The 26136-nt window shown below is 38.9% G+C and overlaps 1 protein-coding gene across 1 annotated transcript; it reads left to right on the top strand.

Annotated features, from left to right (window-relative positions):
• The first annotated feature begins 1067 nt into the window (after window positions 1-1067).
• On the top strand, window positions 1068-26127 carry Dhc93AB (Dynein heavy chain at 93AB). The gene is made up of 25 exons (XM_066296694.1): window positions 1068-1370; window positions 1423-1784; window positions 3588-4214; window positions 4266-4420; window positions 6751-7202; window positions 7250-7610; window positions 9313-10522; window positions 10580-10852; window positions 10943-10972; window positions 12056-12895; window positions 12947-13495; window positions 13552-13949; window positions 14003-14204; window positions 14367-14591; window positions 16176-16663; window positions 16723-17005; window positions 17054-17227; window positions 18752-22519; window positions 22572-22742; window positions 22891-23207; window positions 23271-23685; window positions 23738-24382; window positions 24434-24790; window positions 24845-24993; window positions 25804-26127. The coding sequence occupies exons 1-25, from the start codon at window positions 1187-1189 to the stop codon at window positions 26099-26101; spliced, it is 12933 nt and encodes a 4310-aa protein (XP_066152791.1). The 5' UTR covers window positions 1068-1186; the 3' UTR covers window positions 26102-26127.
• The last annotated feature ends 9 nt before the right edge of the window (window positions 26128-26136 follow it).

The following is a 26136-nucleotide window of genomic DNA, read 5'->3' as shown; positions in this document are numbered from 1 at the left end:
AGCTGGACAATTTGCTGAACATGTCCTGACGCACTTCCAAATTTAAATCCTGAAGTGACATGAGCAGTTTATTTTCTAAAACATTCCGGTACAGTTTACCAACCAAGTGGTCTTCAATTATGTGGGGGCCGGTAAGTTTACTACTAATGATTCCACACCATATATTGACAGTCCAAGGACTCTGGTGCTGAACTTGTCGAAGCCAATACGGATTTTCAACATTCCATTAATGCATGTTATGTCTATTAACTGTATCGTGATTTGTAAATGATGACTCGTCAGAAAATAATACAAAACAGAAAAAAATGGGATTTCGTTCTAACTGTTCAAATGCCCACTCGCAAAATTCCGAACGATGTTGAAAATCTACTTGGTGGAGCTCTTGGTGTAAACAGGTGTAATGAGGATGAAACTTGCTCCATCTTCACACACTCATATGAGAAATTGCTGGTAATCCTGATATCCCTTTTGCGATCTCTTACGGATTAAAAGTCACAGCTCCGAGCACTGCAATTTGATCGCTTCTTCCACACACAGTGGCTGGGCGAGTTCTTTTCTTCTGATTTACAATTCGTTCATTAAGAATTTTTTTAATGACACGAGAGAAAGGCGTCCGGGTCAGTGGTCCTTCAGGAAAACGCTAAGCGTCGAGATTGATAGAACCATCCAAATGCCTACCAGTTTCTCCATACCCAGAACCATTTCGATTTTCTCTTCTACGGTCATGTACTACATCGTGAAGCAGTATGAACAACACAATGTTTGAAAGTAGATGTTTTATCTGTTTCCAATATTGTTTATTTGCTCCATTTTAGTATTATAGATTTTTTTTAATGGAGATTGCCATTTGAAATCGAACAGGTAAGCCCCACCCCGCTCACACGGGGGTAGAGAGCGATCAGCTTCAGCATCAATACATGCTCCCTTCAGAGTGATTACTTGATACTAACCATTTCTTTATGGGATGTCTAGTTTTCGAGATATTTCGGTTTTCCAGGTCGAATGTTACACACTGTATAAGCTAACAAAATTTCGCTTTCAGATCTTAGTTCCCCTTTTGTCAAACCCTCGAAACCACGAACAGTGGCCAGGGGTAATAGCGAAGGACGTACACAAACATGTGCACAGTCTAAGAAGTACGGTGTATCAAGTCAAAGGACAAGTAAACGGTCAGACTGTTCTTCCTATGCCAGTGGGTGTAGAAAGGGTAAGTGAGGTGGAAAAGGCCCTAATAGATAGTGAGGGGGAGATTTGCGATCTGTATCTAAAAAGTGGGATTGAGGGTGTAGTGATGAAATGGGCTTCTCAAATCAATGATGTCCTGGCAAACGATTCCTCCGATAAAGTCGTAAATGCTGTGCCATCTATGGGTATGTGTGTAAGATTTTCTATTCTTGAAAGGCAGGAAATTTACTGTTAAAGAAATTGAATTTTGGTGCCAACGTCTAAGGAACCTGCAGTATGTTTACGAACAGCTAAGGGAGTCTCGAGTGAAGAGCATGGGGACGATCCTCGAAATAACCAACAGCGCCTATTATTCCTGTTTTAAGAACTTGTTCAAGAATATCGTAGTTGCATTAGCACAGGCTAAAGATATCTACTTACACCTCACCCCATTAAAAAGGCACGTTACTCTCTTGGAGGAGATAGATTTTAGCGAAGTTCTTCCCCTTCTGGCTCCTGTCATGCATGTCGTTTGCCTCATTTGGGCCACATGCGAGTGTTACGATCAAGTGAAGCTTATAAGTCTATTAAAGCAGATATGCAACCTTCTTATTTCAGAGGTAATTGCTTTATACAGGGTGCCTCAAAATAGCGGAAGAGGCTGTAATTCAGTTATTCATGAATGGATTTTGATCAATTAAAAAGGAGATATCACGATATTTTTCAGGCTGCTAACTTACAGGTATCAGCTTCAGAATTTTTAATCAAATAGAACTCCGCATTTTTTTACGTTTTTTTATAGAAAATATTTTTCTGAATTGAATGAGGTGCGACAAGTAAATGTTTAAACAAATTTCTAACTGAAAAAAATTGAACAATTTGAACGGCACGAGTGACGTAATCATCCGTGTCGTCGTAGGGCCATCTGCATTATTCTCTGATCATCTGCATTTCATTCTATCTCATCACATTGTCTCGTCTTGTGCAAAGACGCCTGGCGCCATGCACAAGTGGCGCCCATATGATACTCGGCGAGAAGGGACGATATAAAGCCGCCCTTAATTATTAAAGCCACATCATCCCTCCTCATAATTTTCTGCGAGCACTTATGCTGTGAGTGTGATTATTGTAAATTGTAAATTAGTTCTTTAGTGCAATAAAAATGGTTATTAGTGCCGTTATTGGTGCAATTATCTAAGTTCGATAAATACGTTGTTAAACGCAGAAGAAAATCTTATTTGTAACAATCAAACCAATCTATCAGTGTTCAAAGGAATAAATTTCTTCACGTTTTTCAATAATTTTTTTTTTAGATTAACTTGTCATACATCAATAAATTCAGAAAACATTTTGTATCAAAAAATTGACAAAAAAATAACAGAGTTCTGTTCGAAATCCCGAATTTGACACCTGAAGCCGAAGATGAGTTAAAAAAATCAACTTTGACGCTGTTCAATAGTTTGAAAAATATCATTTCGTTTGGTTTTTAGTTCATCTAAATCCGTTCACGAATAGCTGAGTCACAGATTCGCCCGTTTTTTTGCGACACCCCGTATCTGATTTACGTCGAGTGAATTTGTGTTACATCGCTTACGTGAGCTCAAAGGTCGAAATTTGCAATATTGCAAACTAAGACATTTATATGGGATGGCCGTTTCTGGAGCTCAACCGTGAGGATCTCGGCAACCATGCGAGGTCAGCTAACTTCGAATCGAAGAACGTGCTGTTGCAAAAATTGAAAAATTTCGATGACTTTCGGAAATATTCGATGAAAATTGAAATTTTGGAAAGATATGTAGAACGTTGTAGAAGAGGAAAAATTAAGAATAAGCAGGGCAGTTTTCTGGACAACAGCAGTCCTCAACCAATTCATTTCATTTTGGTAGGGTAGGGCATCGAACTTTACCAAATTGGTCGTACAACAGATATCTTTCGGTATTGGTTGGATCGGTCAAATAACATTTACCCCACCATTTTTGAAACTCGTAAAAACGATTTTTTTTTACCGGCTATATTATCAACACCTATACTTGACAATACACTCATCTATGGATGCGAATTTATGCTTGTCCATGTAAGCTTCGAATTTACATTACCATAATTTTATACAGTCCCATTTAAAGCTCTCATGGTTAAAATGTGTGCTAGGCCGGCTTTGCCCCATCCTACCATAAGCTAAAGAAAACATTTTTTTTCCAAAGCTAAAGTTTCTTCCCCGCACTTCCGAAACAATTTGAGCTTTGCAAATTGTAAAATGGCATATTGTTGAATTCGAAATTGCACAACTTTGCCCTAATTGGATCAACTTCGTATCTTTCGTGGTATTCAAAATTTCCATGGTTGAGGCTTAGAAACGGACACCATGTGTCAAATTTCGCCTAATACGCTCCGAAATACCGTGAAGCTCAGTGATAAAATTTTAGGCGAAGAAGTTTTTAGACCCAACCACCCTCTTCCACAGCGACATTGAAGAAGCCACGCCAAGAGTAGGCCTTTGCATTAGAACCTTGAAACAGTTTGTGAGCCTGTTCAAAATCTATAAGCTGAATTTGCCCAGGTTTTTTAAAGACAGAGAACCAAAACCATGGAATTTCGACACGAGCATGGTCTTCCAACGACTTGCAGCCTTCACAGAAAGGCTACAAACCATCCAGTGGTTTTTCACCACCGTAATGGAATTCAGCAAGCTAGAAAAAGTGGAAATAGGAGGCCTCAAGGGGAGACTTCTCAGTGCCAGAGTTTCTGCGGTTTATGCAGAATTTCAGCAATGCTATACCACTTTTGCAGGAAAATCTTACGATGCCTTAGATCCAGACGAGACATCGTTCGAGGAAGACTTCCAGCAATTTAAACAGCGAATATTCGAAATGGACATGAAGTTGTCCGCCATTTTGTGTCAAGCTTTCGAAGATTGCTCCAACTTGGAAGCCATCTTTAAGTTGATCAATATAGCGGGATATCTCTTGGAAAGGCCTTTTATTAAGGAGGAGTTCAGTAAGAAATTCATTTTGTTGGTCGACATGCTTGAAGCTGAGGTTAAGATGATAGAGGTATGTTGAGAACTTGAAGTAGAAATTAATGTGTCGAAGAAATCATTCCAGTGGTCGTTCGAAGAGCAAATTACACATAAAAGAACACACGGCGAATTTATCGTGGATAATTACGCTCCCCCAGTCACTGGGGCCTTAAGATGGACTCGGAATTTAGAAGAACGGATTCAAGCAATCAAAAACAGATTCCAAGGAGTTCAGCATCAGTAAGCTTTAGTGTCACATTTGTACAGGGTGTCTCAATTAATTGTGTTTATCTGCTTTACATTTTCCGAAATTGAAGAAAAAGCAAATACAGTGAAGGTCGCGATTAATGACAAGTCGCATAAAGCGATGGAAATTTGAACGTTGGATTTGCATTTATACCATTGTTAAAACGTCCGCAAAAAAAGACATTTTTAACGATTTGCTAGCCGGGTATAACGACGCCATGGGACATGTTCACATGCTCAAAATCTAAGGACATTAAAGAGTTTTATTAATAAAATTTATTATTAGTTGTACATGCAGTGCATTATATCTGCATTGTTTATTAATGGTAAACATGGAAATGGGAGGTATTTGTAAACGATCCTGTACTAATTTTTTTTTTATACTACATGGTAAAACAACATTAACTTTAGCATATGAAAATATGTTATTGCAGCTGTTTTGTTAGGTGCCGATCGATCAGTGTTTTTCAATCGTTTTAGTTTTCATTATTTTAAAGATACCTAAACAACATTTAAGTGAAAATGAAGTGTTACGAGCTGTAGGAATGCCTGAAGCTGACCAAGTTATTGCTGCCGATGTCATGGGAACCACCCAGAGCGCTATCGCTTCTGAACCCGTTATCGTCTCTGAACCCATTATCGACAAACTGGCAGGGTACGAGAAAAACTTTTTTTGTCGATCAAGGGTGACAATTCCTAGCATGGACCGTTGTCCCCAATTAGAATCTCCAAGAAATGATACCATAACTGTAGCCCAGTCAATTAATCATCCACACGAGCCTCATAACTAATCGTTTGAAGAAACACCGTTTACAGGGGCTTAAGGGGAGGTAATTTAGTCTCCAGAAGCCCTTGGAGATCCTAACCTCTAACCCGTGTGAATTGCGCGGCTCGACCAGCGTGGCCTCAAGAACTTGTGATATGGGAACCGGATGAGTGGAGAAACGTTTCGTTTCAAGAATGTTAAGTCGTTGCCTGTATGCTACATGTCCAATGAAAAAAGTCTGAATGACGTCGGACCTATTTATTAAAAAAATCAAAACTGGGGCACTGAATTAAATAAAAAAAGGAAAAAAAATTGCTCCTGGTAGACAATTGGCCAGAGCACCCAAAAATGTCAAAGTTAGAGAATATTAATAACGTTGAGTATCTCCCACGGAATACCACATCAGTTCTTCAGTCGGTCGACCAGAGAATCACAAGATGAATAACAGCTCATTTCAGAAAGCTCCAACTAACGAACATCATCGAAAACAATCAGCGAAATAGAGAATGATCATTAATTTATTGGGTGTAATATGAATCACTTCTAAAGCACGAAACAGAGCACCACCCCAAGCAATCGCGAATTGTTTTAGATACGCAGGTTTGCGACTCTTACCAGTGGCCGACGACTTTGGAAAGATGGACGATTTTCCCTTAGCTGAGATGGAAACAAGGACTAACAATTATTTTAAAAAAGAAGATAAAAAGCGTCCTGTTGTGACATAAAAAAACTTCATATCGTCAGACGATTTAGTGAAAGTTGATTTTGACTTCGAAACAAACGGTGCTTCATCTGAGGAGCAAGTTGCAGACGAAGCGCTCACCATTCAAGAAATCCAAAATGAAAGCGATGAAGACTGAGGATGGTCAAGGTTTCAAGCCGCCGTAAATTATAAAACACCACAGCCCTCGGGACTCTACAACCCTCGCCAGTTTTGCGCTACACAGTTATTCCAGAGACAAAAGGCTTTTGAATGAAATTAGTTTGATAAAGAAAAAAATTTAATTGATTTATTTTGACTTACAAAAAGCAAACAAAAACTATATAATATTTGAATGAATAATGCGTTTTTACTATTCATACGTAACTATAAATAAGTTAGAAGTTATATTAAATTATTTACGTTTTATTATTTATCTTTTATCCAGAGTTTTCATTTGTTTAAACAAATGTTTGTGTTTTTTTGATGTTTTTTTAATTATGAAAAAATAAAAGTCTTGATGTAACGACGGCCGGATATAACGGGCCTCTTTACTCCATCCCCTCGCCGTCGATGTACTCGACTTTCACTGCACGTTTCGCTACGAGTTTCTTCGTTTGAATCGAAAATTTGGCGAAAAACTGCAGAAAATGTCCAAAAACCAAATTTTCGAACAAAATCCACTTTCCTCTGTTATGGAAAAGCCACACGCGGCAAAATGCTGCCGTTTTCGATATAATTATCAAACTTCGCAGTGCCTTTTTGGCATTTGGAACACATAATATTTTTATTTTTATACTTTTCCTCTTATGCGAGACACCTTCCACGTCAACGGTACTAACCTTTTATTAACATTAGCATGGATGGATACCCTAAATATCAGGATGTAATGAACAAGCTTGAGTCAATACTAAAACAACTCGGCGACATAGCCCAAGACGCATTATCAAACTGGGCTAAAGGGCTGCCTTCCCAAATCGAAAAGAGCTTGAAATTGAGCCTCCTCACTCAAAACCCGAAGTCGAAGGAGGTTCGTTTAAACTTCGATCCATATTTATCAGCAATTTTGAGAGAGGTGCACTACATGAATCTAATGGAAGTGCCAGATATACCGGATGCAGCCCTTAAGTTGGCCGAAAAGAACGAGATATTTAGGAAATATATTGCCAATTTGAGTACTAGCATTGCTTGGTACAATAAAATACGCAGGACGACAAAAACTGTGGAGTTTGAATTGATAAAGAGTGAAATATCGGAGATTGATAAGAGAATTTTGTTAGGGCAAACCCGGCTGTGTTGGAACACCGAAGGTTAGAGGTGATATTTGGTTCGTTTCCTTCCTAACGAATAATTCCAGATCTCTGGAGCTACATCACAGATCTCTATAAGCTCGTTAAGAAGCTGCAGGATAAATTAGTCAAGTGCCAAGAGAATTTAAATGGTATCAAAGCAGCTTTGATGCCCTTCGCTCGGAGACCCTTATTCGAAAGGAAGGATGACAAGAAAGAAGGGTTTTTGAGCGTCGACGATAAAGCGGAACGCATATCCAGGCGCCATGGCGAAATTAGTGGGGCTTACAAGACTATTATGAACTTGCTGAATATCAATATGGAGCTGTTTGACATGACTACGCAAACAGATAAAATGGAATGGATTAACTATGTTGATTTTGTCGATAAAATTGTTTTCAATTATCTGTATCAGTCAGTAGGTTGCAGGTAAGGCTGCAGGTTGGTCACAAGAGAGACAATACCGAGATCTGAGGCAGGAAAAAAATGCGAATTTAAAATTTTAATTGCCGAAAATCTCGAAAAATAAATATGGGGAAAAATGCGAAATAAGCTTTGAGCGAAGGAACTGTTTCCATTGCGTTATATCTCGAAAATCGAGATTTTTCATCGGATGTAGACTCACACGCAGAGGGCCCCGACTAAAATTTCTATCTCATGAAATCTGCGATTACGTCCGAATGTGGAAAAAATGCAAACATTTTTCAATTTTAACTTGAGGGCAGACCAACTTTTATCTTCGTTTCACAGTAATTGCTGCATCCCTCTAGCGCCCAGCCCCACCCCTTCAAGAACTTTAAATGGCAAGAGGGGCCGAGTGACGTATCGTTTTGAAGCTGCTTCCATTCTCTATACGATCGTGTTGTTTCTTTCGCGTTTTTGCGATTGGTTTATCGGAACGCTGCCTGGGTGACTGTGAGAGGAAAGAAAAGTGATTAAAAAAATTTAAAAAAATTATTTAGCGAATGTATTGCTCAAATGTCCACAACAAAACTTTTATACAATAGTACAAGCGAGTACAAGCAATTTTAAAGAGTTTTTCTAAAGTTTTGCAATCTTTATGGCGGGATCAAACGGCATCCTGCGACGATTCGTTCTCGAAGCTTTTGTAGGGGTGCGGGTGGTGTACGAAGACGGTCCCAGAAGTGCCCGACCCGACATATACAGGGCGTTTCAAAATAGTGCGTCATAAATTTAAGGGGTGACTCTATAAGTGATTTTGAGAAAAAAAGCTTATATGAACCTAGGTCCGCTTTCGCTTTCTGTCTGAAATACAGGGTGTTAATTTTTTTTTTTTTTGATAAGTCCGGACCTGCATTAAATATTTTTATCAAACTTGGTGGGCGCAAGTTGGGTGTAGAAACGCATCTTTTAAGAAAAAAAACGAATATTTAAATGCAAGCAGCGGCGCCCCCAAGGCCACGACCCTGATTATTTTTTGTGAAAAATATGTTACACCGCTGCATTTTCAAAGAACCAAAATCGCCTTCTTTCAAAATTCGTTCAAAAAGAATCTAGGGAGTTCGAAAATTTCGAACATTAGCGCAGACAAGGTAACATTCCCTAATCCGTTCTTACCAAAAAAAATTGTTTGCAATTCGAACGAGAGTGTACCGGATTAACAATGTTGAAAATCTCAATGGGCCTGCAATGATTTCATCATTTCGAAGAATCAACCGCTCTAACTTGAAAAAAAGCATAGTTTCATAGAGAATCGAGGCGGGTTCAAAATGATGTGCCGTTCGGCCCCTCTTGCCGCTTAAAGTTCTTGAAGGGGTGGCTGTTTGCGCTAGGGGGATGCAGAAATTACTGCAAAACGATGATAAAATTTGCTCCCTCTTTCGACTTAAAATTTATATGTATATTTTTGCATTTTTCCCACATTTGGAGAAAATCGGAGATTTCGTGGACTGCTAATTTTAATTGGGACAACTTGTTGGGAAGCCCTCAGAAAGGCCTTCGCTCAGGCAAAACAAATATCGTGAAATAATTGGGCCCTTTTTGCCCAAAACCGTTCTACTATACTTGTACAACTGTAACAATTGTTCTTAGCAACAAATAAAACAATAAATCACTTATTTAATAATTCTTATATATTTTCAAAAAATCGTCTCATTAAACCACATTTCAGTCTGGGCTACATCAACGAGCACATGGATCACACAAATAAACTAGCCCCTCTCTTTGAAGCCCATCTCCTCTTAGAAGAACCTAACATTGTTTTCGTCCCATCTCTAGACCCTAAAGATCCTGAAGGGTTCCATGCTTTAATCAACACCTTGATTAGCGACATCATGGAGACCTCTTGTATAGTTCCCAGACTCTCGCTGAAGACTACTAAGTCTTACAAACATGAAATTGATGAGAACCAGGATATCTCAGATATTAAAGCAGATATTTTAATTAACGTAGATAAAGTCTTGGAAGAAGCATTCGAATTCAGTAATGGTTTTCAAGTGTATTCGTATTTGTGGTTGGATGACAGAGATGAGTATTTGGGGCAAATTCTGGATTATGGTAGACCACTGACTAATGACGAATTAGATTTGGTGTTGATGAAGGATCCGCAGAGTCCAAAGTTAACTCCTCCCAAGATGGAGACCTTCAGAGAGCAAATTGATAATTATGAGACATTATTTGCGGAGATCGAGCATATCCAAGAAAAAGAGGTTTTCAATGAATGGTTCCAGTTGGAAATTAAACCCTTCAAGCAAGCTTTGCTGAACACCATTCGCAAATGGGGGGACATGTTCAAACAACACTTAGTAAAAACTGTTACGAACAGTTTGTGTGATTTAGGGCAATTCATTCGATCTGCTGATGAAGGTTTGCAGCAAACAGTTCACGAGGGGGATTATCAAGCTCTAGTTAACGTGATGGGGTTTTTGTTGCATGTAAAAGAACGACAGGCAACTACTGATGAAATGTTCACCCCTTTAAGAGAAACTATAGAATTGCTTAAATTCTACGACCAGGACATTCCCGAGGAAGTAAACGTTTATCTGCAGGAATTGCCCGAGCAGTGGAACAATACCAAGAAGATTGCTATTACGGTTAAGCAGCAATTAGCCCCAATGCAGGCCGCAGAAGTCACCTGCATCAGAAAGAAAATTCAAGAATTTGACAGTAAAATCACCATTTATAGGGAAGTTTTCAAGCGATATCACTTTTTCAAATATCTGTGCTCACATCCTTATGAGATGATTGATAAAGTGGACAGAGACATGGAGAAGTTGGAACAGGAAATGAAATCTATAAATGAGTCTGGATCTCTTTTTGAAGTTAACGTTCCCGATTTTAAGGTTCTGAAGCAATGCCGAAGAGATCTGAAACTGCTCAAGGTATCCTTTTCACTCCAAAAATAGCATTTTTAGGTGAAACAAACAAAATTTTAATAGCAACTTTGGGACTACGCGACAATTGTCCATTCTTGCGTTAACGACTGGAAAACCACCCCCTGGAGGAAAATCGACGTGGAAAACATGGATATTGAATGTAAGAAATTTGCAAAAGAGATTCGCATGTTAGACAAGGAAATGCGGGGTTGGAACACCTATACTGGATTGGAGGCTACAGTAAAAAATACTTTAACCTCTCTTAAAGCGGTTGGGGAGCTTCAGAACCCTGCTATAAGGGAGAGGCATTGGGATCAACTCATGGTTTCGACTAAGGTAAGCAACTTTCGATGGGGAGTGTCTAGCTGGTTGTACATAGTGTAAATAGGGGCTGTAAATAACAATTTTCGCTTGAATTTATTGCAGAATCTTGCGGCTATTGATCAAGAGTTTAAAGTAAGTACGGGGGAATTAGTAGGAGAAGGTTTTTATCATCAAGCATGTGCTGTATGAGAATTAGAAGAACTTTGCAATTTGAATTACTGTAGATTTACAATTATACCGGGTGAGTCGTAAGGAATTATGCATATTTCTGCCGTGGAACGATGTTACTGAGTCAAAGCTATTTTTTGAAAAATCATGTAAAACTCCCTCTATGAAAACAACAATAAATGAAAGCAACTTTTTAATGCTCATTCGGTATTTATCTTAGTAATCTTGTTCCATGGTAAAAGATTTCACAGTTCCTCATGACTGACGCTGTATAATATATTTTGAATTGCACGATATGGAACCTGAGTCATGTTCTAAATGGGCATAGTCTGCTTGTAATATCTCGTAAACCGTTTATCCGAGTCGGTAGAGATTTTCACACGCTTTTTGTGTTTCCAAAATACACAAAAAATTATTATTTTTTTTATTAGATGCCACGTTTTAATTCATTTTTTAAATTGTCGAAATACTCTTAACATATCTTATTTAAAGCAGTTTTCTCTAAAGTGAGAATTACCAAACGGTGGGAAGAACTGAGAAATTTCTGTGGTTCTTAGCATCAGGTATTCCGCTTTAACATATCTCCTTTAGTTTTCTGTACCTGAGGGTCACCTGTAAATTTTCTTTAATGATATCTTTAAAGTGATCCTAAATTAACCCGTGGACAAACTGAATTTTCCAGATTCATGGATATGAGATAGCTAATCTGCAGTTGGTCCAGATTTGAGGTTATTTGATTTAATGGAAAAACTGTGTACAAGATTTATTAATTTCTCTAAAAATATACTCTTTCCCGTTTTTAGAACTTTTCTCATCTTTGATCGTCAATATCTCGAAAACTAGTGTTCAAAGAATAATAAGCAGGGCTTTCTATATATAAAAAAAAATCTACAAAACGCGTTTTTTATAAATATTATTAGCGGGTAAAAGCACTTTTTTGACAAAAATTGATGTGTAACGCCCTGGAAGCATTATACATCATTTTATTTTCATAACACTTTACAATAAAAATGACCAAATTCCTTCACTCTCTAACAACGTTTTTAGACCAAAATCATCATGGACTACAACACAACCCTCGCAGACCTCCTCAAACTAAATCTCCATGAGTGCGAGGAAGAGGTGAAAAACATCGTAGACAAAGCCGTTAAAGAAATGGCTATGGAAAAAATCTTAAGAGACCTAAACTCCACTTGGTCCGGTATGGAGTTTGACCATGAAATTCACTCTCGTACTGGATGCACTTTGCTCAAAGCCAGTGAAGAGCTCATAGAAACGTTAGAAGAGAACCAAGTGCAACTTCAGAATCTTATCACCTCGAAATTCATAGCTCATTTCTTAGACGAGGTCTCCAGCTGGCAGACAAAGTTGAGTTTGGCAGATCAAGTTATTACTGTGTGGTTTGAAGTTCAGAGAACTTGGATGCATCTCGAATCGATTTTTATGAGTTCTGAAGATATTCGAAATCAACTCCCTGAAGATTCTTGCCGATTTGACTGTGTAGACCGGGACTTTAAGGAGCTTATGAAGGATATGGCCAAAGTTCGTAATGTGGTGGATTCAACCAATAAAGCTGGTCTTCCTGAGATGCTGGAAGAATTACAGAAAAACCTTACATTATGTGAAAAGGCTTTAGCGGTGTATTTAGAGACTAAACGACTGGCTTTTCCAAGGTTCTATTTTGTATCTTCAGCTGATCTTTTGGACATTCTCTCTAATGGCAATCAACCGAAACAAGTGGCCAAACACTTAACTAAGCTTTTCGACTCAATTGCCAGTCTTGATTTTGAATTAACTGACGAGGGGTTGACTAATGTAATATTTGGAATGCATGCCAAAGATGGGGAGTATGTTCGATTTCATGAAGCAACTGATTGTCTTGGAGCAGTAAGTATTTTGTGGTAGAATTGGGAAGCATCATAAAGTATTCTTCTATAGGTAGAAGTGTGGCTGAATAAAATCCAGTCATCAATGCGAGCCACGATTAGATATAATATCGGAGAGGGTGTGTTTTTGTATGAAGAGAAACCCAGAGACCAGTGGCTCTTCGACTTTCCTGCACAGGTCTCTTTGTGCGGTACCCAAATATGGTGGACCACCGAGGTGAACAACGCGTTCACCAGGCTAGAGGAGGGCTATGATAATGCTCTGAGAGACTACTACAAGAAGCAGGTCTCTCAGTTGAGCACTTTAATTTCCCTCCTCCTGGGAGATCTCACCAAGCAAAATAGACAAAAGATCATGACGATTTGTACCATAGACGTCCACTCGAGGGATGTTGTTAGTAAGCTTATACAGAGCAAAGTAGAAACCGCTTTGGCCTTTCAATGGGTCTCTCAGTTGAGACACAGGTGGTGCGAAGAGAACAAGCATTGTTATGCCAATATTTGCGACGCACAGTTTACTTACTGTTACGAGTATCTGGGGAATACTCCAAGATTGGTGATTACACCTCTCACAGATCGATGCTACATTACTTTAACTCAAGTAAAGTTTCAATAATTAATGAAAAATTAAATTAGATTGAAGAAGTTCGATTTCAGTCCCTGCACCTGATAATGGGTGGGGGTCCTGCTGGTCCTGCAGGAACTGGGAAAACTGAAACCACGAAGGACTTGGGAAGGGCATTGGGTATAATGGTTTATGTATTCAATTGCTCAGAACAAATGGATTATAAATCTTGCGGAAACATTTATAAAGGCCTTGCTCAAACGGGAGCTTGGGGTTGTTTCGATGAGTTCAACAGGATTTCTGTGGAAGTTCTCTCAGTAGTAGCAGTTCAAGTTAAATCCGTTTTAGACGCAATTAAAAACAAGAAAATCACCTTTGATTTCATGGGAGATATGATCAACTTGGTTCCTACAGTTGGAATTTTCATCACAATGAATCCGGGATATGCGGGCAGAACTGAGTTGCCAGAAAACCTTAAGGCCTTGTTTAGGTTCATACGAGTCACTATGACGATGGATTCAAAATTGACTTGCAATCTTCTAGGCCATGTGCTATGGTGGTTCCAGATTTTGAACTGATTTGTGAAATTATGTTGGTTGCTGAAGGGTTCCAAGAGGCCAAAATTCTGGCAAGGAAATTCATCACACTCTACACTTTGTGCAAGGAACTTTTGTCTAAACAGGATCATTATGATTGGGGTTTAAGGGCCATTAAATCTGTTTTAGTGGTTGCAGGTTCTTTAAAGGTACCTAACACTTCTATAATATAAAAAAATTGAATTGTTTTTTCTAATTTCAAAATTGATCTTCATTAGCCTCATGTACATCCCGATAATTAATTTATTTAGGAAAGTCCGAGGGGCTGTTAAATGGACACCTATGTATATATATATTTTTTCGTTGATTAGAGAGGCGACCCCGGACGCCCAGAGGAAGAAGTTTTAATGAGGGCTCTACGAGACTTCAATATCCCCAAAATAGTAACCGACGATACCCCAGTGTTCATGGGGTTAATTGGCGACCTTTTTCCCGCTCTCGAGGTACCGAGGAAAAGAGATGCAGAGTTTGAGAGGACAGTCAAACAGGCCGCAATGGACTTACTTCTGCAACCTGAAGATAATTTTATTTTAAAGGTATTTTAATGCATTATTTTTTAATGTAGGAAAATGGAACTTTAACACCCTTTACCTCAGTAATGGAATGCTTATGGTTATATGAATTTTTAAAAATATTTTTTGAGCCTTATTGAATTTTTTTTCGCCCAATTTTGATGGACTCTGTCTATTTTAAGTTAAGTATTTCAACAAATATCTAAGATATTTGAATGCATTTTAGATTTTATTGCCGCGCATTGTCTAGCTCTAGTATACAGGGTGATTCATTCACAACGAGGCTACCAAAAGCAAAAGATACTACACGTGAAATGGTGACGACTGGAGAAAATATGTCTTGCTCGATAGTTCATTGTTACCTTTTTTTCTGCTTTTATGAAAATATCTGCGTTAGTCACCTGAAATTTTGCAAAGTCATATTTTTTTAAGTGACGAATAAGATATGTTTTGCTTTTTTCCCCGTATGTCTAACATAAAATCTGAATATTAATCCAAAAGAGCAATCACTTTTGACATTAATTTTGCAATCTTATTGGGTTTCGATATCTCGAACTCTTTTCGAGAAAAATCTATTTAACCAATAGCATGTTTAAATTTGATAAAACGGCAAATTAAAACATAAAGTCATATAAGGTAAAAGAAAAAATTACTCTAAATTCTGTAAAATCGATTATAGGTGGTATTCTCTATCACCAAGCGCAGAAATCGCAAAACGTATCTCATTCGTGACTTAAAAAAAAAAATTTGCAAATTTTCAAGTCTAGTTCGCTTAGATATTACTGTTAACTTGATACCTACATAAACTGATACATCATTAATACCCACTTTTAACGTACAAATATTCACGACTCATCTTTACTCTTTAAGGAATGGGGTGGGTCGTTTTCCTTTTTTTTCAAAATTTCCAATAGTATTGGTACTACTGCGCTCTAATTATTAATTTACGACGTGCATTAAAGTTATTTAATTGTTTAACTTGAAAACGGCAAATGGGACGAAAAAATCTTAACAGAGACTATTTCTCCTGAATTGAAGGGGGAATTCAAAAATAATATTAATTTTCAAAAAAGCTGGTAGCGTATGACTTCTTTTGAAAAAATATTCCCTACCATGAAGGTAGGCGCTTTTGAGCAAGAAACAGCTAAAAAATATTTTTCCCAACAAAAAATATGCGTCATTCACAGCCGTCAGCACCTTCAAAATTTCGTTAAAGAACTTCCAGCCCTTTTCGAGGAAATTTAATATTTTTCATTTTGTAAATTAAATTTAAACCCCCTGTATCTGCTAAAGGAAGCCTTATTGGACGTTGGTTTACACAGCAAACTGACATTCTTTTTGGACGTTCAATACGCTACTATAAATTTATAACCGTTAAAACTGAAACACCCTGTATATCCGAAACTATTAACTTTCAGATCAAACACCTTCTCCCCTATCAGTACCCTTCGACGTGTAGTGTCTAGCTTCCGGTTGGCCCACTGTTGATAAATCATCCTTTAAATCGGTGTGTTTTGGCCTTGTTTAGAAGAATTTCTAGTGTCGTGTGAAAAAGTATCATTTTCCGAACTTAAGTGCGAATATTGAAACAGACAAACTTTCTACTAGGTGGTGCAATTAGAAGAACTCCTCGAAGTGCGTCATTCGGTTTTCATAGTGGGCAACGCCGGAACTGGAAAGACACAAGTGTGGAAAACCTTATTCCGTACTTACTCTAACATGAAACGTAAACCTGTATTCAATGACTTGAATCCAAAAGCTGTGACCAACGACGAACTTTTCGGCATCATCAACCCGGCTACAAGAGAGTGGAAGGATGGGCTGCTTTCTGTTCTGATGCGAGATCAAGCTAACATTTCCGGGGATAACCCGAAGTGGATTATATTAGACGGAGATATAGATCCTATGTGGATTGAATCTTTAAATACTGTAATGGATGATAATAAAGTGCTTACGTTGGCGAGTAACGAGAGAATCCCCTTGACTCCTACCATGAGGTTGATATTCGAAATTTCCAATTTGAGAACAGCCACTCCAGCTACAGTTTCCAGGGCTGGAATTTTATATATCAATCCTCAGGATTTGGGATGGAATCCGTAAGGGTTTATTTAATAATATTTTTTCATACATCTGCCTACACAAAAACGCGTTCCAGATTTGTAACGAGTTGGATTGAGACCAGAGAAAATGCGGCGGAGAAGTCGAACCTGATCATATTATTCGACAAATACATTCCAATCTGCCTTGAAAACGTTAGGAGCAGATTCAAAAAAATTACTCCCATTCCCGAAACATCCCACGTTTCAATGCTTTGCCACCTACTTGAGTGCATGCTAACGCCACCCAACACTCCACATGGGTGCCCCAGAGAGTGGTACGAAATGTACTTTGTCTTTTGCTGCGTATGGGCATTTGGGTCAGCGATGTTTCACGAGCAGGTAAGTTTTAGTTCTAATATCAATTTCTTAAGTAAACGTTGAATTTAGGCTACAGACTACAGAGTTGAGTTCACAAAGTGGTGGGTGAATGAGTTTAAAACTGTGAAGTTTCCCTCACAAGGCACAGTCTTTGATTACTACCTTGACGATGAGAGTAAGCAGTTTCTGCCTTGGACTGAAAAACTCGGGAGATTCGAATTAGATCCGGATACTCCTTTGCAGGTATACAGTGCGTTCAATGTAAGCATGTCCAGCATGAAGATCTCGTGAACGGTGATAGATACAAATTTGAAACAACCGAAAGAGCAAAAGTAATTGATTGAGACATAACTTCAAAAATTATGAATCACCAAATTTTTTCGCTTTGAAATAATTAGCCACAAGAATTTTTTTATATTTATGGTTACATGGTACCATTTCCGTATCGATAAACAATTATTACCATATTTTTTTCTTAGATGGAAAATGCGAGGTTTATTTTAGTGGTATGGGGCACTACCATTTTAAATTTCAAGACAAAACCATGAGTAGGCAAGTGATACCACGAATTGATCGTGCAAGAGTAGAGGCTTAAGTGGAAGAAGGGTATTCGCAGAGATTTGTAGCTGAGCGAATGGGCGTTTCTCATAGCGACGTCTCTCGCATACTGAAACACCATTTAAAGACTAACTCTGGATAACATAGACCCAGAAGTAGCCGTAGGCGTGTTACTGACTAAAGATAGAATCGCTGTACCGGGTTGGCCGTGCAACCAGTTTATTGAAAACATTTTACCCTCTCACTACCGTATCCCAATGAAATTCGATTTGGGGCTAGAATCGACCATTTTAAACCCAAATAAAATATTTTCAAAATAGCTACCTTTACGGTTATACCGGAGGTACTCACTAACTTCGTTATTTTAAATAAATATATTTTTTGTCATTTTCGGATGTTTCGTTAAATTTTAAGGCCAGTTTATTTAAGGTGTCTTACGTCTAAAATTTACCTTCTCCGAACTATAAAGGAAATTTTGAAAATTTTGACAGATCCAAAATACCACGAAAATCAGTGTTACAAAGACTCAAAGAGAACCTAATAAGTCACGTTTTGATACTCTTCGATTTGACAAAAATTTTTCCAGAGCTGCAGGAACATGTCTTCAAAATCTCAATAACTTGCTTATGTCAAATGGGACCTTAAGCCGAGAATTTGATTCTGTATCACATATTATCAATGTTCTCTCAGCCGATTCTGGACAGGTCCTCTTTGAGCCCCCGAACGCCGATTCCAAAATTCGGAACGATTAGATCACAATGTTGATTTCAGTGGGATCTGGCAACAATCAAAATTTTCATATTTCCCTGTGTATCTCTGAAACTTACCGTTTCAGAGATATACCGATTCCGCCAGAATAGAATCTAACTGTGTTTTGATTTTGAATGGACTACGGGCTTTGAAATGAAACTAATGAATCACGTATGGATGATCAATTTATTCATAAAATCTCTAAAAGCGTTTATTGAAAACGGCTCCAAAGCAAACACAAATCAACGTAGTATCCTCATACTGGATACACAGGCTTTTTAAGGTTGTCTATGTCAGGTCGGGTACTTCTGGAACTACCCTCGTATGTGTATTATTGTGTACGAGACCTCCATCCTAGATATCCGTCTCTTGCGCTAATGTGCATATTTAGAGTGTGTGTAGTGTATTTAGATATATGCTATTTAAATACAAATACTTTTACCTACAACTAATTTTCAGGCAGTTTTAGTGCACACCTCAGAATCCATCCGCGTCAGATATTTCCTTGATATGCTAATAGAGAAGAAACGCCCTGTAATGCTAGTAGGCAACGCTGGTTGCGGTAAAACCGTATTAGTAACCGAAAAACTCTCTTCTCTTTACGAAAATTACGCCATCGCTAATATCCCCTTTAACTTCTACACCACCTCAGAAATGCTCCAAAAAATCATGGAAAAACCCTTGGAGAAAAAGGCGGGCAGAAATTATGGACCTCCAGGAAGCAAAACTTTGATTTACTTCATTGACGATATGAACATGCCTGAGGTTGATGCTTATGGTACAGTGCAGCCCCACACTCTAATCAGACAACATTTGGACTACAATCACTGGTATGATCGAAACAGATTAAGTCTGAAGGACATCCACAATTGCCAGTACGTGTCTTGTATGAACCCAACTGCAGGAAGTTTTACTGTCAACCCTAGATTGCAAAGACACTTTTACGTTTTTGCTATAAGTTTTCCTGGGGTAGACGCCCTCACTACAATTTATCAGGCCATACTCGGCCAACATTTGAGCAATTCTGAGTATAAATTCCCCTTATCAGTGGTAAAACTTTCGGAGAATATTGTAACGGCCACTATGGTGCTTCACCACAAAGTGACTCAAGTCTTTTTACCTACAGCTGTAAAGTTCCATTACATCTTCAATTTAAGAGATATTTCCAATGTTTTCCAAGGTCTACTGTTCAGCTCCATGGACTGCTTGAACCACCCTTCGGATTTGGTCAGACTGTGGTTCCATGAGTGCCAGAGGGTTTACGGGGATAAGCTGACTGAAGACAAAGACATTGATGCATTTAGTAAGCTGCAGTTAGACGTTTTTAAAAAGAATTTCGAAGAAATAGATGAATCTGTGGTGTTTGAAAAGCCAAATATTTACTGCCATTTCGCTGGGGGAATCGGGGAACCAAAATATATGCCAATATCTAAATGGTCGACTCTAATCAAGCTCCTCAGCGAAGCCATGGCCAGTTATAATGATCTAGTAGCAGCTATGAACTTAGTTCTTTTCGAAGATGCCATGATGCATGTCTGCAAGATCAACCGCATTCTTGAATCCCCACGAGGCAGCTCTCTTTTAGTCGGAGTGGGTGGTAGTGGAAAACAATCACTTTCCCGATTAGCAGCCTTTATCTCTTCCTTAGAAGTATCACAAATTCAGCTCAAAAAAGGTTATGGAGTACTGGACTTGAAATATGAATTGGCTTCTTTGTATCTAAAATCTGGTCTGAAGAACGTAGGAATAATGTTCCTTATGACAGACGCTCAGGTCCCCAACGAGCACTTTCTGGTTCTTATCAACGACATTTTGGCCTCAGGCGAAGTAGCAGATATGTTTCCCGACGATGAAGTCGAGAACATCATCACAGGGGTGAGGAATGAGGTAAAAGGGGCCGGCATCTTAGATACTCGGGAGAATTGCTGGAAGTTCTTTATAGAGCGAGTGAGAAAGCAGCTGAAGTTTGTATTGTGTTTCTCTCCTGTTGGCTCTACACTTCGGGTGAGATCCAGAAAGTTCCCGGCTATTATAAACTGCACGCAAATCAACTGGTTCCACGAGTGGCCCCAGGAAGCCCTCATCTCAGTTTCCAGAAGCTTTCTAGAGAAAGTTGAGGTTCTTCCTGAAGATCTAAGAGAGTCCGCTGCCAGATTTATGGCATACGCTCACACTTCTGTAAACAGCACTTCGAAAATATACCTTCAAAATGAGCGCAGATATAATTATACCACCCCAAAATCTTACTTGGAGCAGATCAACCTTTACTCTAAACTTCTAAGGATGAAGTCTATAGAGCTTTCACTGAAGGTACGAAGACTGGAAAATGGCCTGGATAAACTAAAAACTACTTCAACTCAAGTCGATGAGTTAAAGAAGAAGCTTGCGGTACAAGAAATCGAGTTAAAAGAGAAAAATGAGGCGGCCGATGCTTTGATTGAAATTGTGGGGATCGAGACTGAAAAAGTTTCAATTGAAAAGAGGTTAGCCGATGAAGAGGAAGAAAGAGTAGCCATGATCGCTGAGGAAGTTACGAAGAAGCAGAAGGACTGCGAGGAAGATTTACTGAAAGCTGAACCAGCATTAATAGCTGCCCAAGAAGCCCTAAATACCTTAAACAAAGCCAACTTAACCGAACTAAAATCCTTCGGTTCCCCTCCGGGGGCGGTGACTAACGTCACAGCTGCAGTAATGGTCCTGCTAGCTCCAGCGGCGAAAATCCCAAAAGACCGCAGCTGGAAAGCTGCCAAAATAGTAATGGCTAAAGTAGACGCTTTCTTGGATGCTTTAATAACTTACGACAAAGAAAACATCCATCCCGAAATCATCAAAGCCATAGAGCCTTATTTGAAAGACTCGGAGTTTGAGCCTGAGTTCGTGAGATCGAAAAGTGCAGCTGCAGCTGGGCTGTGCGCTTGGGTGATTAACATTATCAAATTCTACGAAGTCTACTGCGATGTCGAACCTAAAAGGAAAGCTCTGGCTGCGGCAAATGCTGAATTGGCGGCTGCTCAGGAGAAATTGGATGCTATTAAGAGAAAAGTGGCCTCTTTGGAGACGCAGTTGGCTAAATTAACTGCCGATTTTGAGAGAGCTACGACTGAGAAGCTCCTTTGTCAGCAAGAAGCTGATGCCACCAATGCGACAATAGCTTTGGCCAACCGGTTGGTGGGCGGCCTAGCAAGTGAAAATGTGCGATGGGCTGAAACGGTTAATAATTTCGTCGAATACGGAAGAATGATGCCTGGAGATGTTTTGTTAACAACAGCTTTCATCTCATATGTCGGATGTTTTACTAAGCAATACAGACACGACTTACTTTATAAAATGTGGCTTCCATTTACGAAGACTTTAGATCCGAAAATACCGCTTACCGAAGGAATTGACGTGCTAGCAATGCTTACTGATGATACGATAATCGCAATGTGGCATAATGAAGGTCTACCAAGCGATCGGATGTCTACAGAAAATGCCACCATTTTAATTAATTCCGATCGCTGGCCGTTGATGATCGATCCGCAGTTGCAAGGGATAAAGTGGATCAAGCAAAAATTTGGAGAGGACCTGAAGGTTATCAGGCTAGGACAGAAAGGTTATTTAGATATCATAGAAAAAGCTATAACTGAAGGTACGACGGTGCTAGTAGAAAATATTGGGGAAACTGTGGATCCTGTTTTGGATCCCCTGTTGGGGAGGAATTTGATTAAAAAAGGCAAAGCCATTAAAATTGGCGACAAAGAGATCGAATACAACTCCAATTTCCGACTGATTCTTCATACCAAGCTGGCCAATCCTCATTATAAACCTGAAATGCAGGCCCAGGCCACGTTAATAAATTTCACAGTCACTAGGGACGGGCTGGAGGACCAGCTTCTAGCCGAAGTGGTTAAAGCAGAACGTCCAGATCTTGAGGAGCTGAAAGCAGATCTGACTAAACAGCAAAACGATTTTAAGATCATGCTGAAGGGCCTGGAAGACGACTTACTTTCCCGGCTTTCTTCCGCTGGAGGCAATCTATTGGGCGATACAACTTTGGTGGAGAATTTAGAGACTACTAAGCGAACGGCTGCTGATATTGAGCAAAAGGTAGCTGAAGCTAAAATAACTTCCGTGGAGATCGATAGAGCGAGGGAGCACTACAGACCTGCCGCATCTAGAGCCAGCTTATTGTACTTCATCTTGAACGATCTTAACACTATTAATCCTATTTATCAGTTTTCATTGAAGGTGGGTTATCGTAAATGGTAATATGTTTCTTACCTCAATGTTGGATTTCCAGGCTTTTAATGTGGTCTTCCAGAAAGCAATCGCCAAAGCTGACTCTGCAGACACAGTTATAGCTAGAGTGAATAATCTTATAGACTGTATTTCGTTTTCTATGTTTCAATACACAACGAGAGGCTTATTTGAAAGCGATAAGCTTATTTTTGTGTCGCAGATGACTTTTCAGGTAAGTTTAGAATTGAGAAATATTTAAAAAAATTTTAATAGTTTTTTTATCCACCAAAACCGCCTCATAAAGGCAGTTCATAGGAAAATATCGTCAATAACTCACTTATTTTTAAATGAGTATTTTCAAACCAAAGCTTTAACTGTAGATCCTGCTAACTAACCAAGAAATATCATCCCAAGACTTGGATTTCCTGCTAAGATTTCCCATTAAGCCCCACGTGACCAGTCCAGTAGATTTTCTCTCTAATATCTGTTGGGGCGGCATTTGTAGTCTCGCTACTAAAGACGAATTTAGGAATTTGGACAGAGACATTGAAAATTCTCCTAAAAGATGGAAAAAGCTGATCGAATGCGAGTGCCCTGAAAGGGAAAAGTTTCCCCAAGAATGGAAAAGTAAGACTGCGCTACAAAGACTGTGTATGATGAGGGCATTGAGACCTGATAGGATGCTTTATGCCATGATGTATGCATGTTTTAAATAGACTAAAGAGGCATTAATTGTGGCTAAATGTACTTAATATGTTAGAGCATTCATAGAGGAAAAGTTGGGCCTCAAGTATGTAGGAAACAAAACCATGGAATTCTCCAAGTCATATGAAGAAACTAGTCCTTCAACCCCAATCTTCTTCATTCTATCCCCAGGTGTAAATCCTTTGAAGGACGTGGAGGAATTGGGAGAGAATTTAGGTTTCACTTTAGAGAAACAAAATTTCCACAACGTTTCGCTTGGACAAGGTCAAGAGAACGTGGCGGAAAGAGCAATGGAAATCGCCGCTAAGCATGGTCACTGGGTGATACTTCAGAACATCCATTTGGTAAAAAAATGGCTGCCGGCATTGGAGAAGCATTTGGAAAAGCATGCTGAGGGTTCACATCCAGATTATCGGGTTTTCATGAGCGCCGAACCTGCCTCTTCACCATCTGGACACATAATTCCTCAGGTGATTTGTTTCTAATTGCAGAGCAGCATTATTATCTAAAGTTTCGTTACAGGGGATATTAGAATCATCGATTAAAATTACAAATGAGCCTCCAACAGGCATGCAGGCAAATCTTCATAAGGCTTTATCAAACTTTAACCAGGAAACATTGGAACAGTGTGGGAAAGAAGCAGAATTCAAAGTAATTCTGTTCTCTTTATGTTATTTCCATGCAGTAGTGGCCGAAAGACGGAAGTTCGGACCTCAAGGATGGAACAAGATGTATCCTTTTAATGTAGGAGACCTCAACATAAGTGTCTTCGTGCTGTATAATTATTTAGAAGCAAACAACCGAGTGCCTTGGGAGGATTTGAGATATCTTTTCGGAGAAATTATGTATGGTGGCCACATTACTGATGATTGGGACAGACGATTGTGCAATACGTATTTGGAAGAGATTTTGCAGCCAGATTTGGTTGATGGTGAATTGTTGTTAGCTCCAGGCTTCCCCGCTCCTCCAAACACTGATTACCAAGGCTACCATAGCTACATCGATGAAATTTTACCATCTGAATCGCCCTATCTGTATGGACTTCATCCTAACGCAGAAATTGGTTTCTTAACTACTACTGCGGATAAGCTATTTAGAACGGTCTTTGAGATGCAGCCGAGGGATGCAGGGGTTTCAGGAGGCTCCACAGTTACCAGAGAAGAAAAGGTGGGAATAACATGGAAATGAGAATGAAAAATTAAAATCTAGTTAATATAGGTGAAGCAGATGGTGGATGAAATGCTGGAAAAACTCCCAGAAGATTTCAACATGTTAGAAATAACGGGCAAAGTAGAAGAGCGCACCCCATACGTTATTGTGGCGTTTCAAGAATGCGAACGCATGAATCTCCTTACAGGAAAAATAAAGCAGACTTTGAAAGAGTTGGAATTAGGTTTAAAAGGCGAATTGACAATTACATCAGACATGGAGGATTTAGAAAACGCCATATTTTTGGACCAAGTACCTCCTATTTGGGCACAAAGGGCATATCCATCTCTTTTAGGACTCAACTCTTGGTTCGTTGATCTGCTATTAAGGATTAGGGAATTAGAGACTTGGTCTACAGATTTTGTTGTGAGGATTTTTATTTATACATAAATATATAGTTAAGTGAAAATATTTTTGTAGTTACCTGCTTCAGTCTGGCTTGGAGGATTCTTCAATCCGCAATCTCTTTTAACGGCAATAATGCAAAGTACAGCGCGAAGAAATGAGTTACCTTTGGATAAGATGTGTCTACAGTGCGATGTTACCAAAAAGCAGAAAGATGAATTCACGTAAGTTAAATTAAAACATGAAAATGAGAGATATTCGTCATCTCTTTGTATACTCAACCATCTTATCTTTCAGTTACATATATAATATACTTTATCGCGAAAACTGCGTTCTTAAATATATACATATATGCTTGAGGTGGCCAAGTTTCTTCGCTGCAGACTTCTTAGCACTTTATTGCAAAGGGGATTTTTTTAGGAGTCGTACTGTGCCGTTTCCAGTATTGGGCTAAATTTTCGCCAGGTTTGGAAGTGATATAATGGTTCTATTCTGCAACAATCATTAGCTGAACGCTCTATTTTTAATAGTTTTACTGGATAGCTATACTGTCATGTCCTCATATGCGACAGAAATATCATACTTTTGCTTGTGCTCAATGTTCGAATTACTTGAAACCCACATTAGCCTTTCTTTGGTCTGTATAATTGCATTAACCATCTTGTTACATGTGGTTGTACCTTAGGCGTTTGTGAAATCCTCTGAATCCATAGTGTCAAGCTAGATTAATGGCAGAGATATCTGCATCATAAAACGAAGTTAATTTGCGTGTTCTTTTTACGTAACGTAACTCAATATTCATTAAAGTATCTAAGGATTTTGGGCATTGCGGACAAATCCTAGCTGGACAAATTTGGTCCAATGTTTTTCCTGTCCTAATACATGGAAGAATATCCATTATTTTCATGCCCTCAATAAATAGCGCAGTGATTTTCTGGCGCAAATTGAATATCCAATTTTGAAACATATTAACACTTTGAAACGGATCACAAAATTTCAAGTGCCTAAGTACCAAAAATTATTGTTGTTTTCAGGAGTGCTCCAAGAGATGGCGCATACGTTCACGGTTTACACATGGAAGGTGCACGTTGGGACGTGCAGGCTGGTATAATAATGGATTCGAAACTAAAAGAATTATACCCGTCTATGCCTGTAATTAACGTAAGAGCCATTACTCAGGATAAGCAGGATTTGAGGAATATGTACGAATGTCCGGTTTATAAGACTAAAATGCGGGGTCCCACGTTCGTCTGGACTTTCAATTTGAAAACAAAGGATAAGCCTGCTAAATGGACATTAGCAGGGGTGGCGCTTTTACTCCAGGTGCAATGAAAGTCTCTTGTTTTTGCTAAACATTATGCAGCATA

The sequence above is a fragment of the Euwallacea fornicatus genome, chromosome 26 (assembly GCF_040115645.1).
Source record: "Euwallacea fornicatus isolate EFF26 chromosome 26, ASM4011564v1, whole genome shotgun sequence".
NCBI lineage: Eukaryota > Metazoa > Arthropoda > Insecta > Coleoptera > Curculionidae > Euwallacea > Euwallacea fornicatus.
Note: the sequence above shows the minus strand (reverse complement) of the source record. Positions and strands in the feature narration are given on the sequence as shown.

Excerpts from the sequence above, each read along its gene's own strand:
- Dhc93AB (XM_066296694.1), top strand. The coding sequence starts at position 1,187 with ATGCCAGTGGGTGTAGAAAGGGTAAGTGAGGTGGAAAAGGCCCTAATA. Across the intron at positions 22,743-22,890 it reads TGTCGCAGATGACTTTTCAG|ATCCTGCTAACTAACCAAGA; the intron begins GTAAGTTTAGAA and ends CTTTAACTGTAG. Across the intron at positions 24,791-24,844 it reads CTTGGTCTACAGATTTTGTT|TTACCTGCTTCAGTCTGGCT; the intron begins GTGAGGATTTTT and ends ATATTTTTGTAG.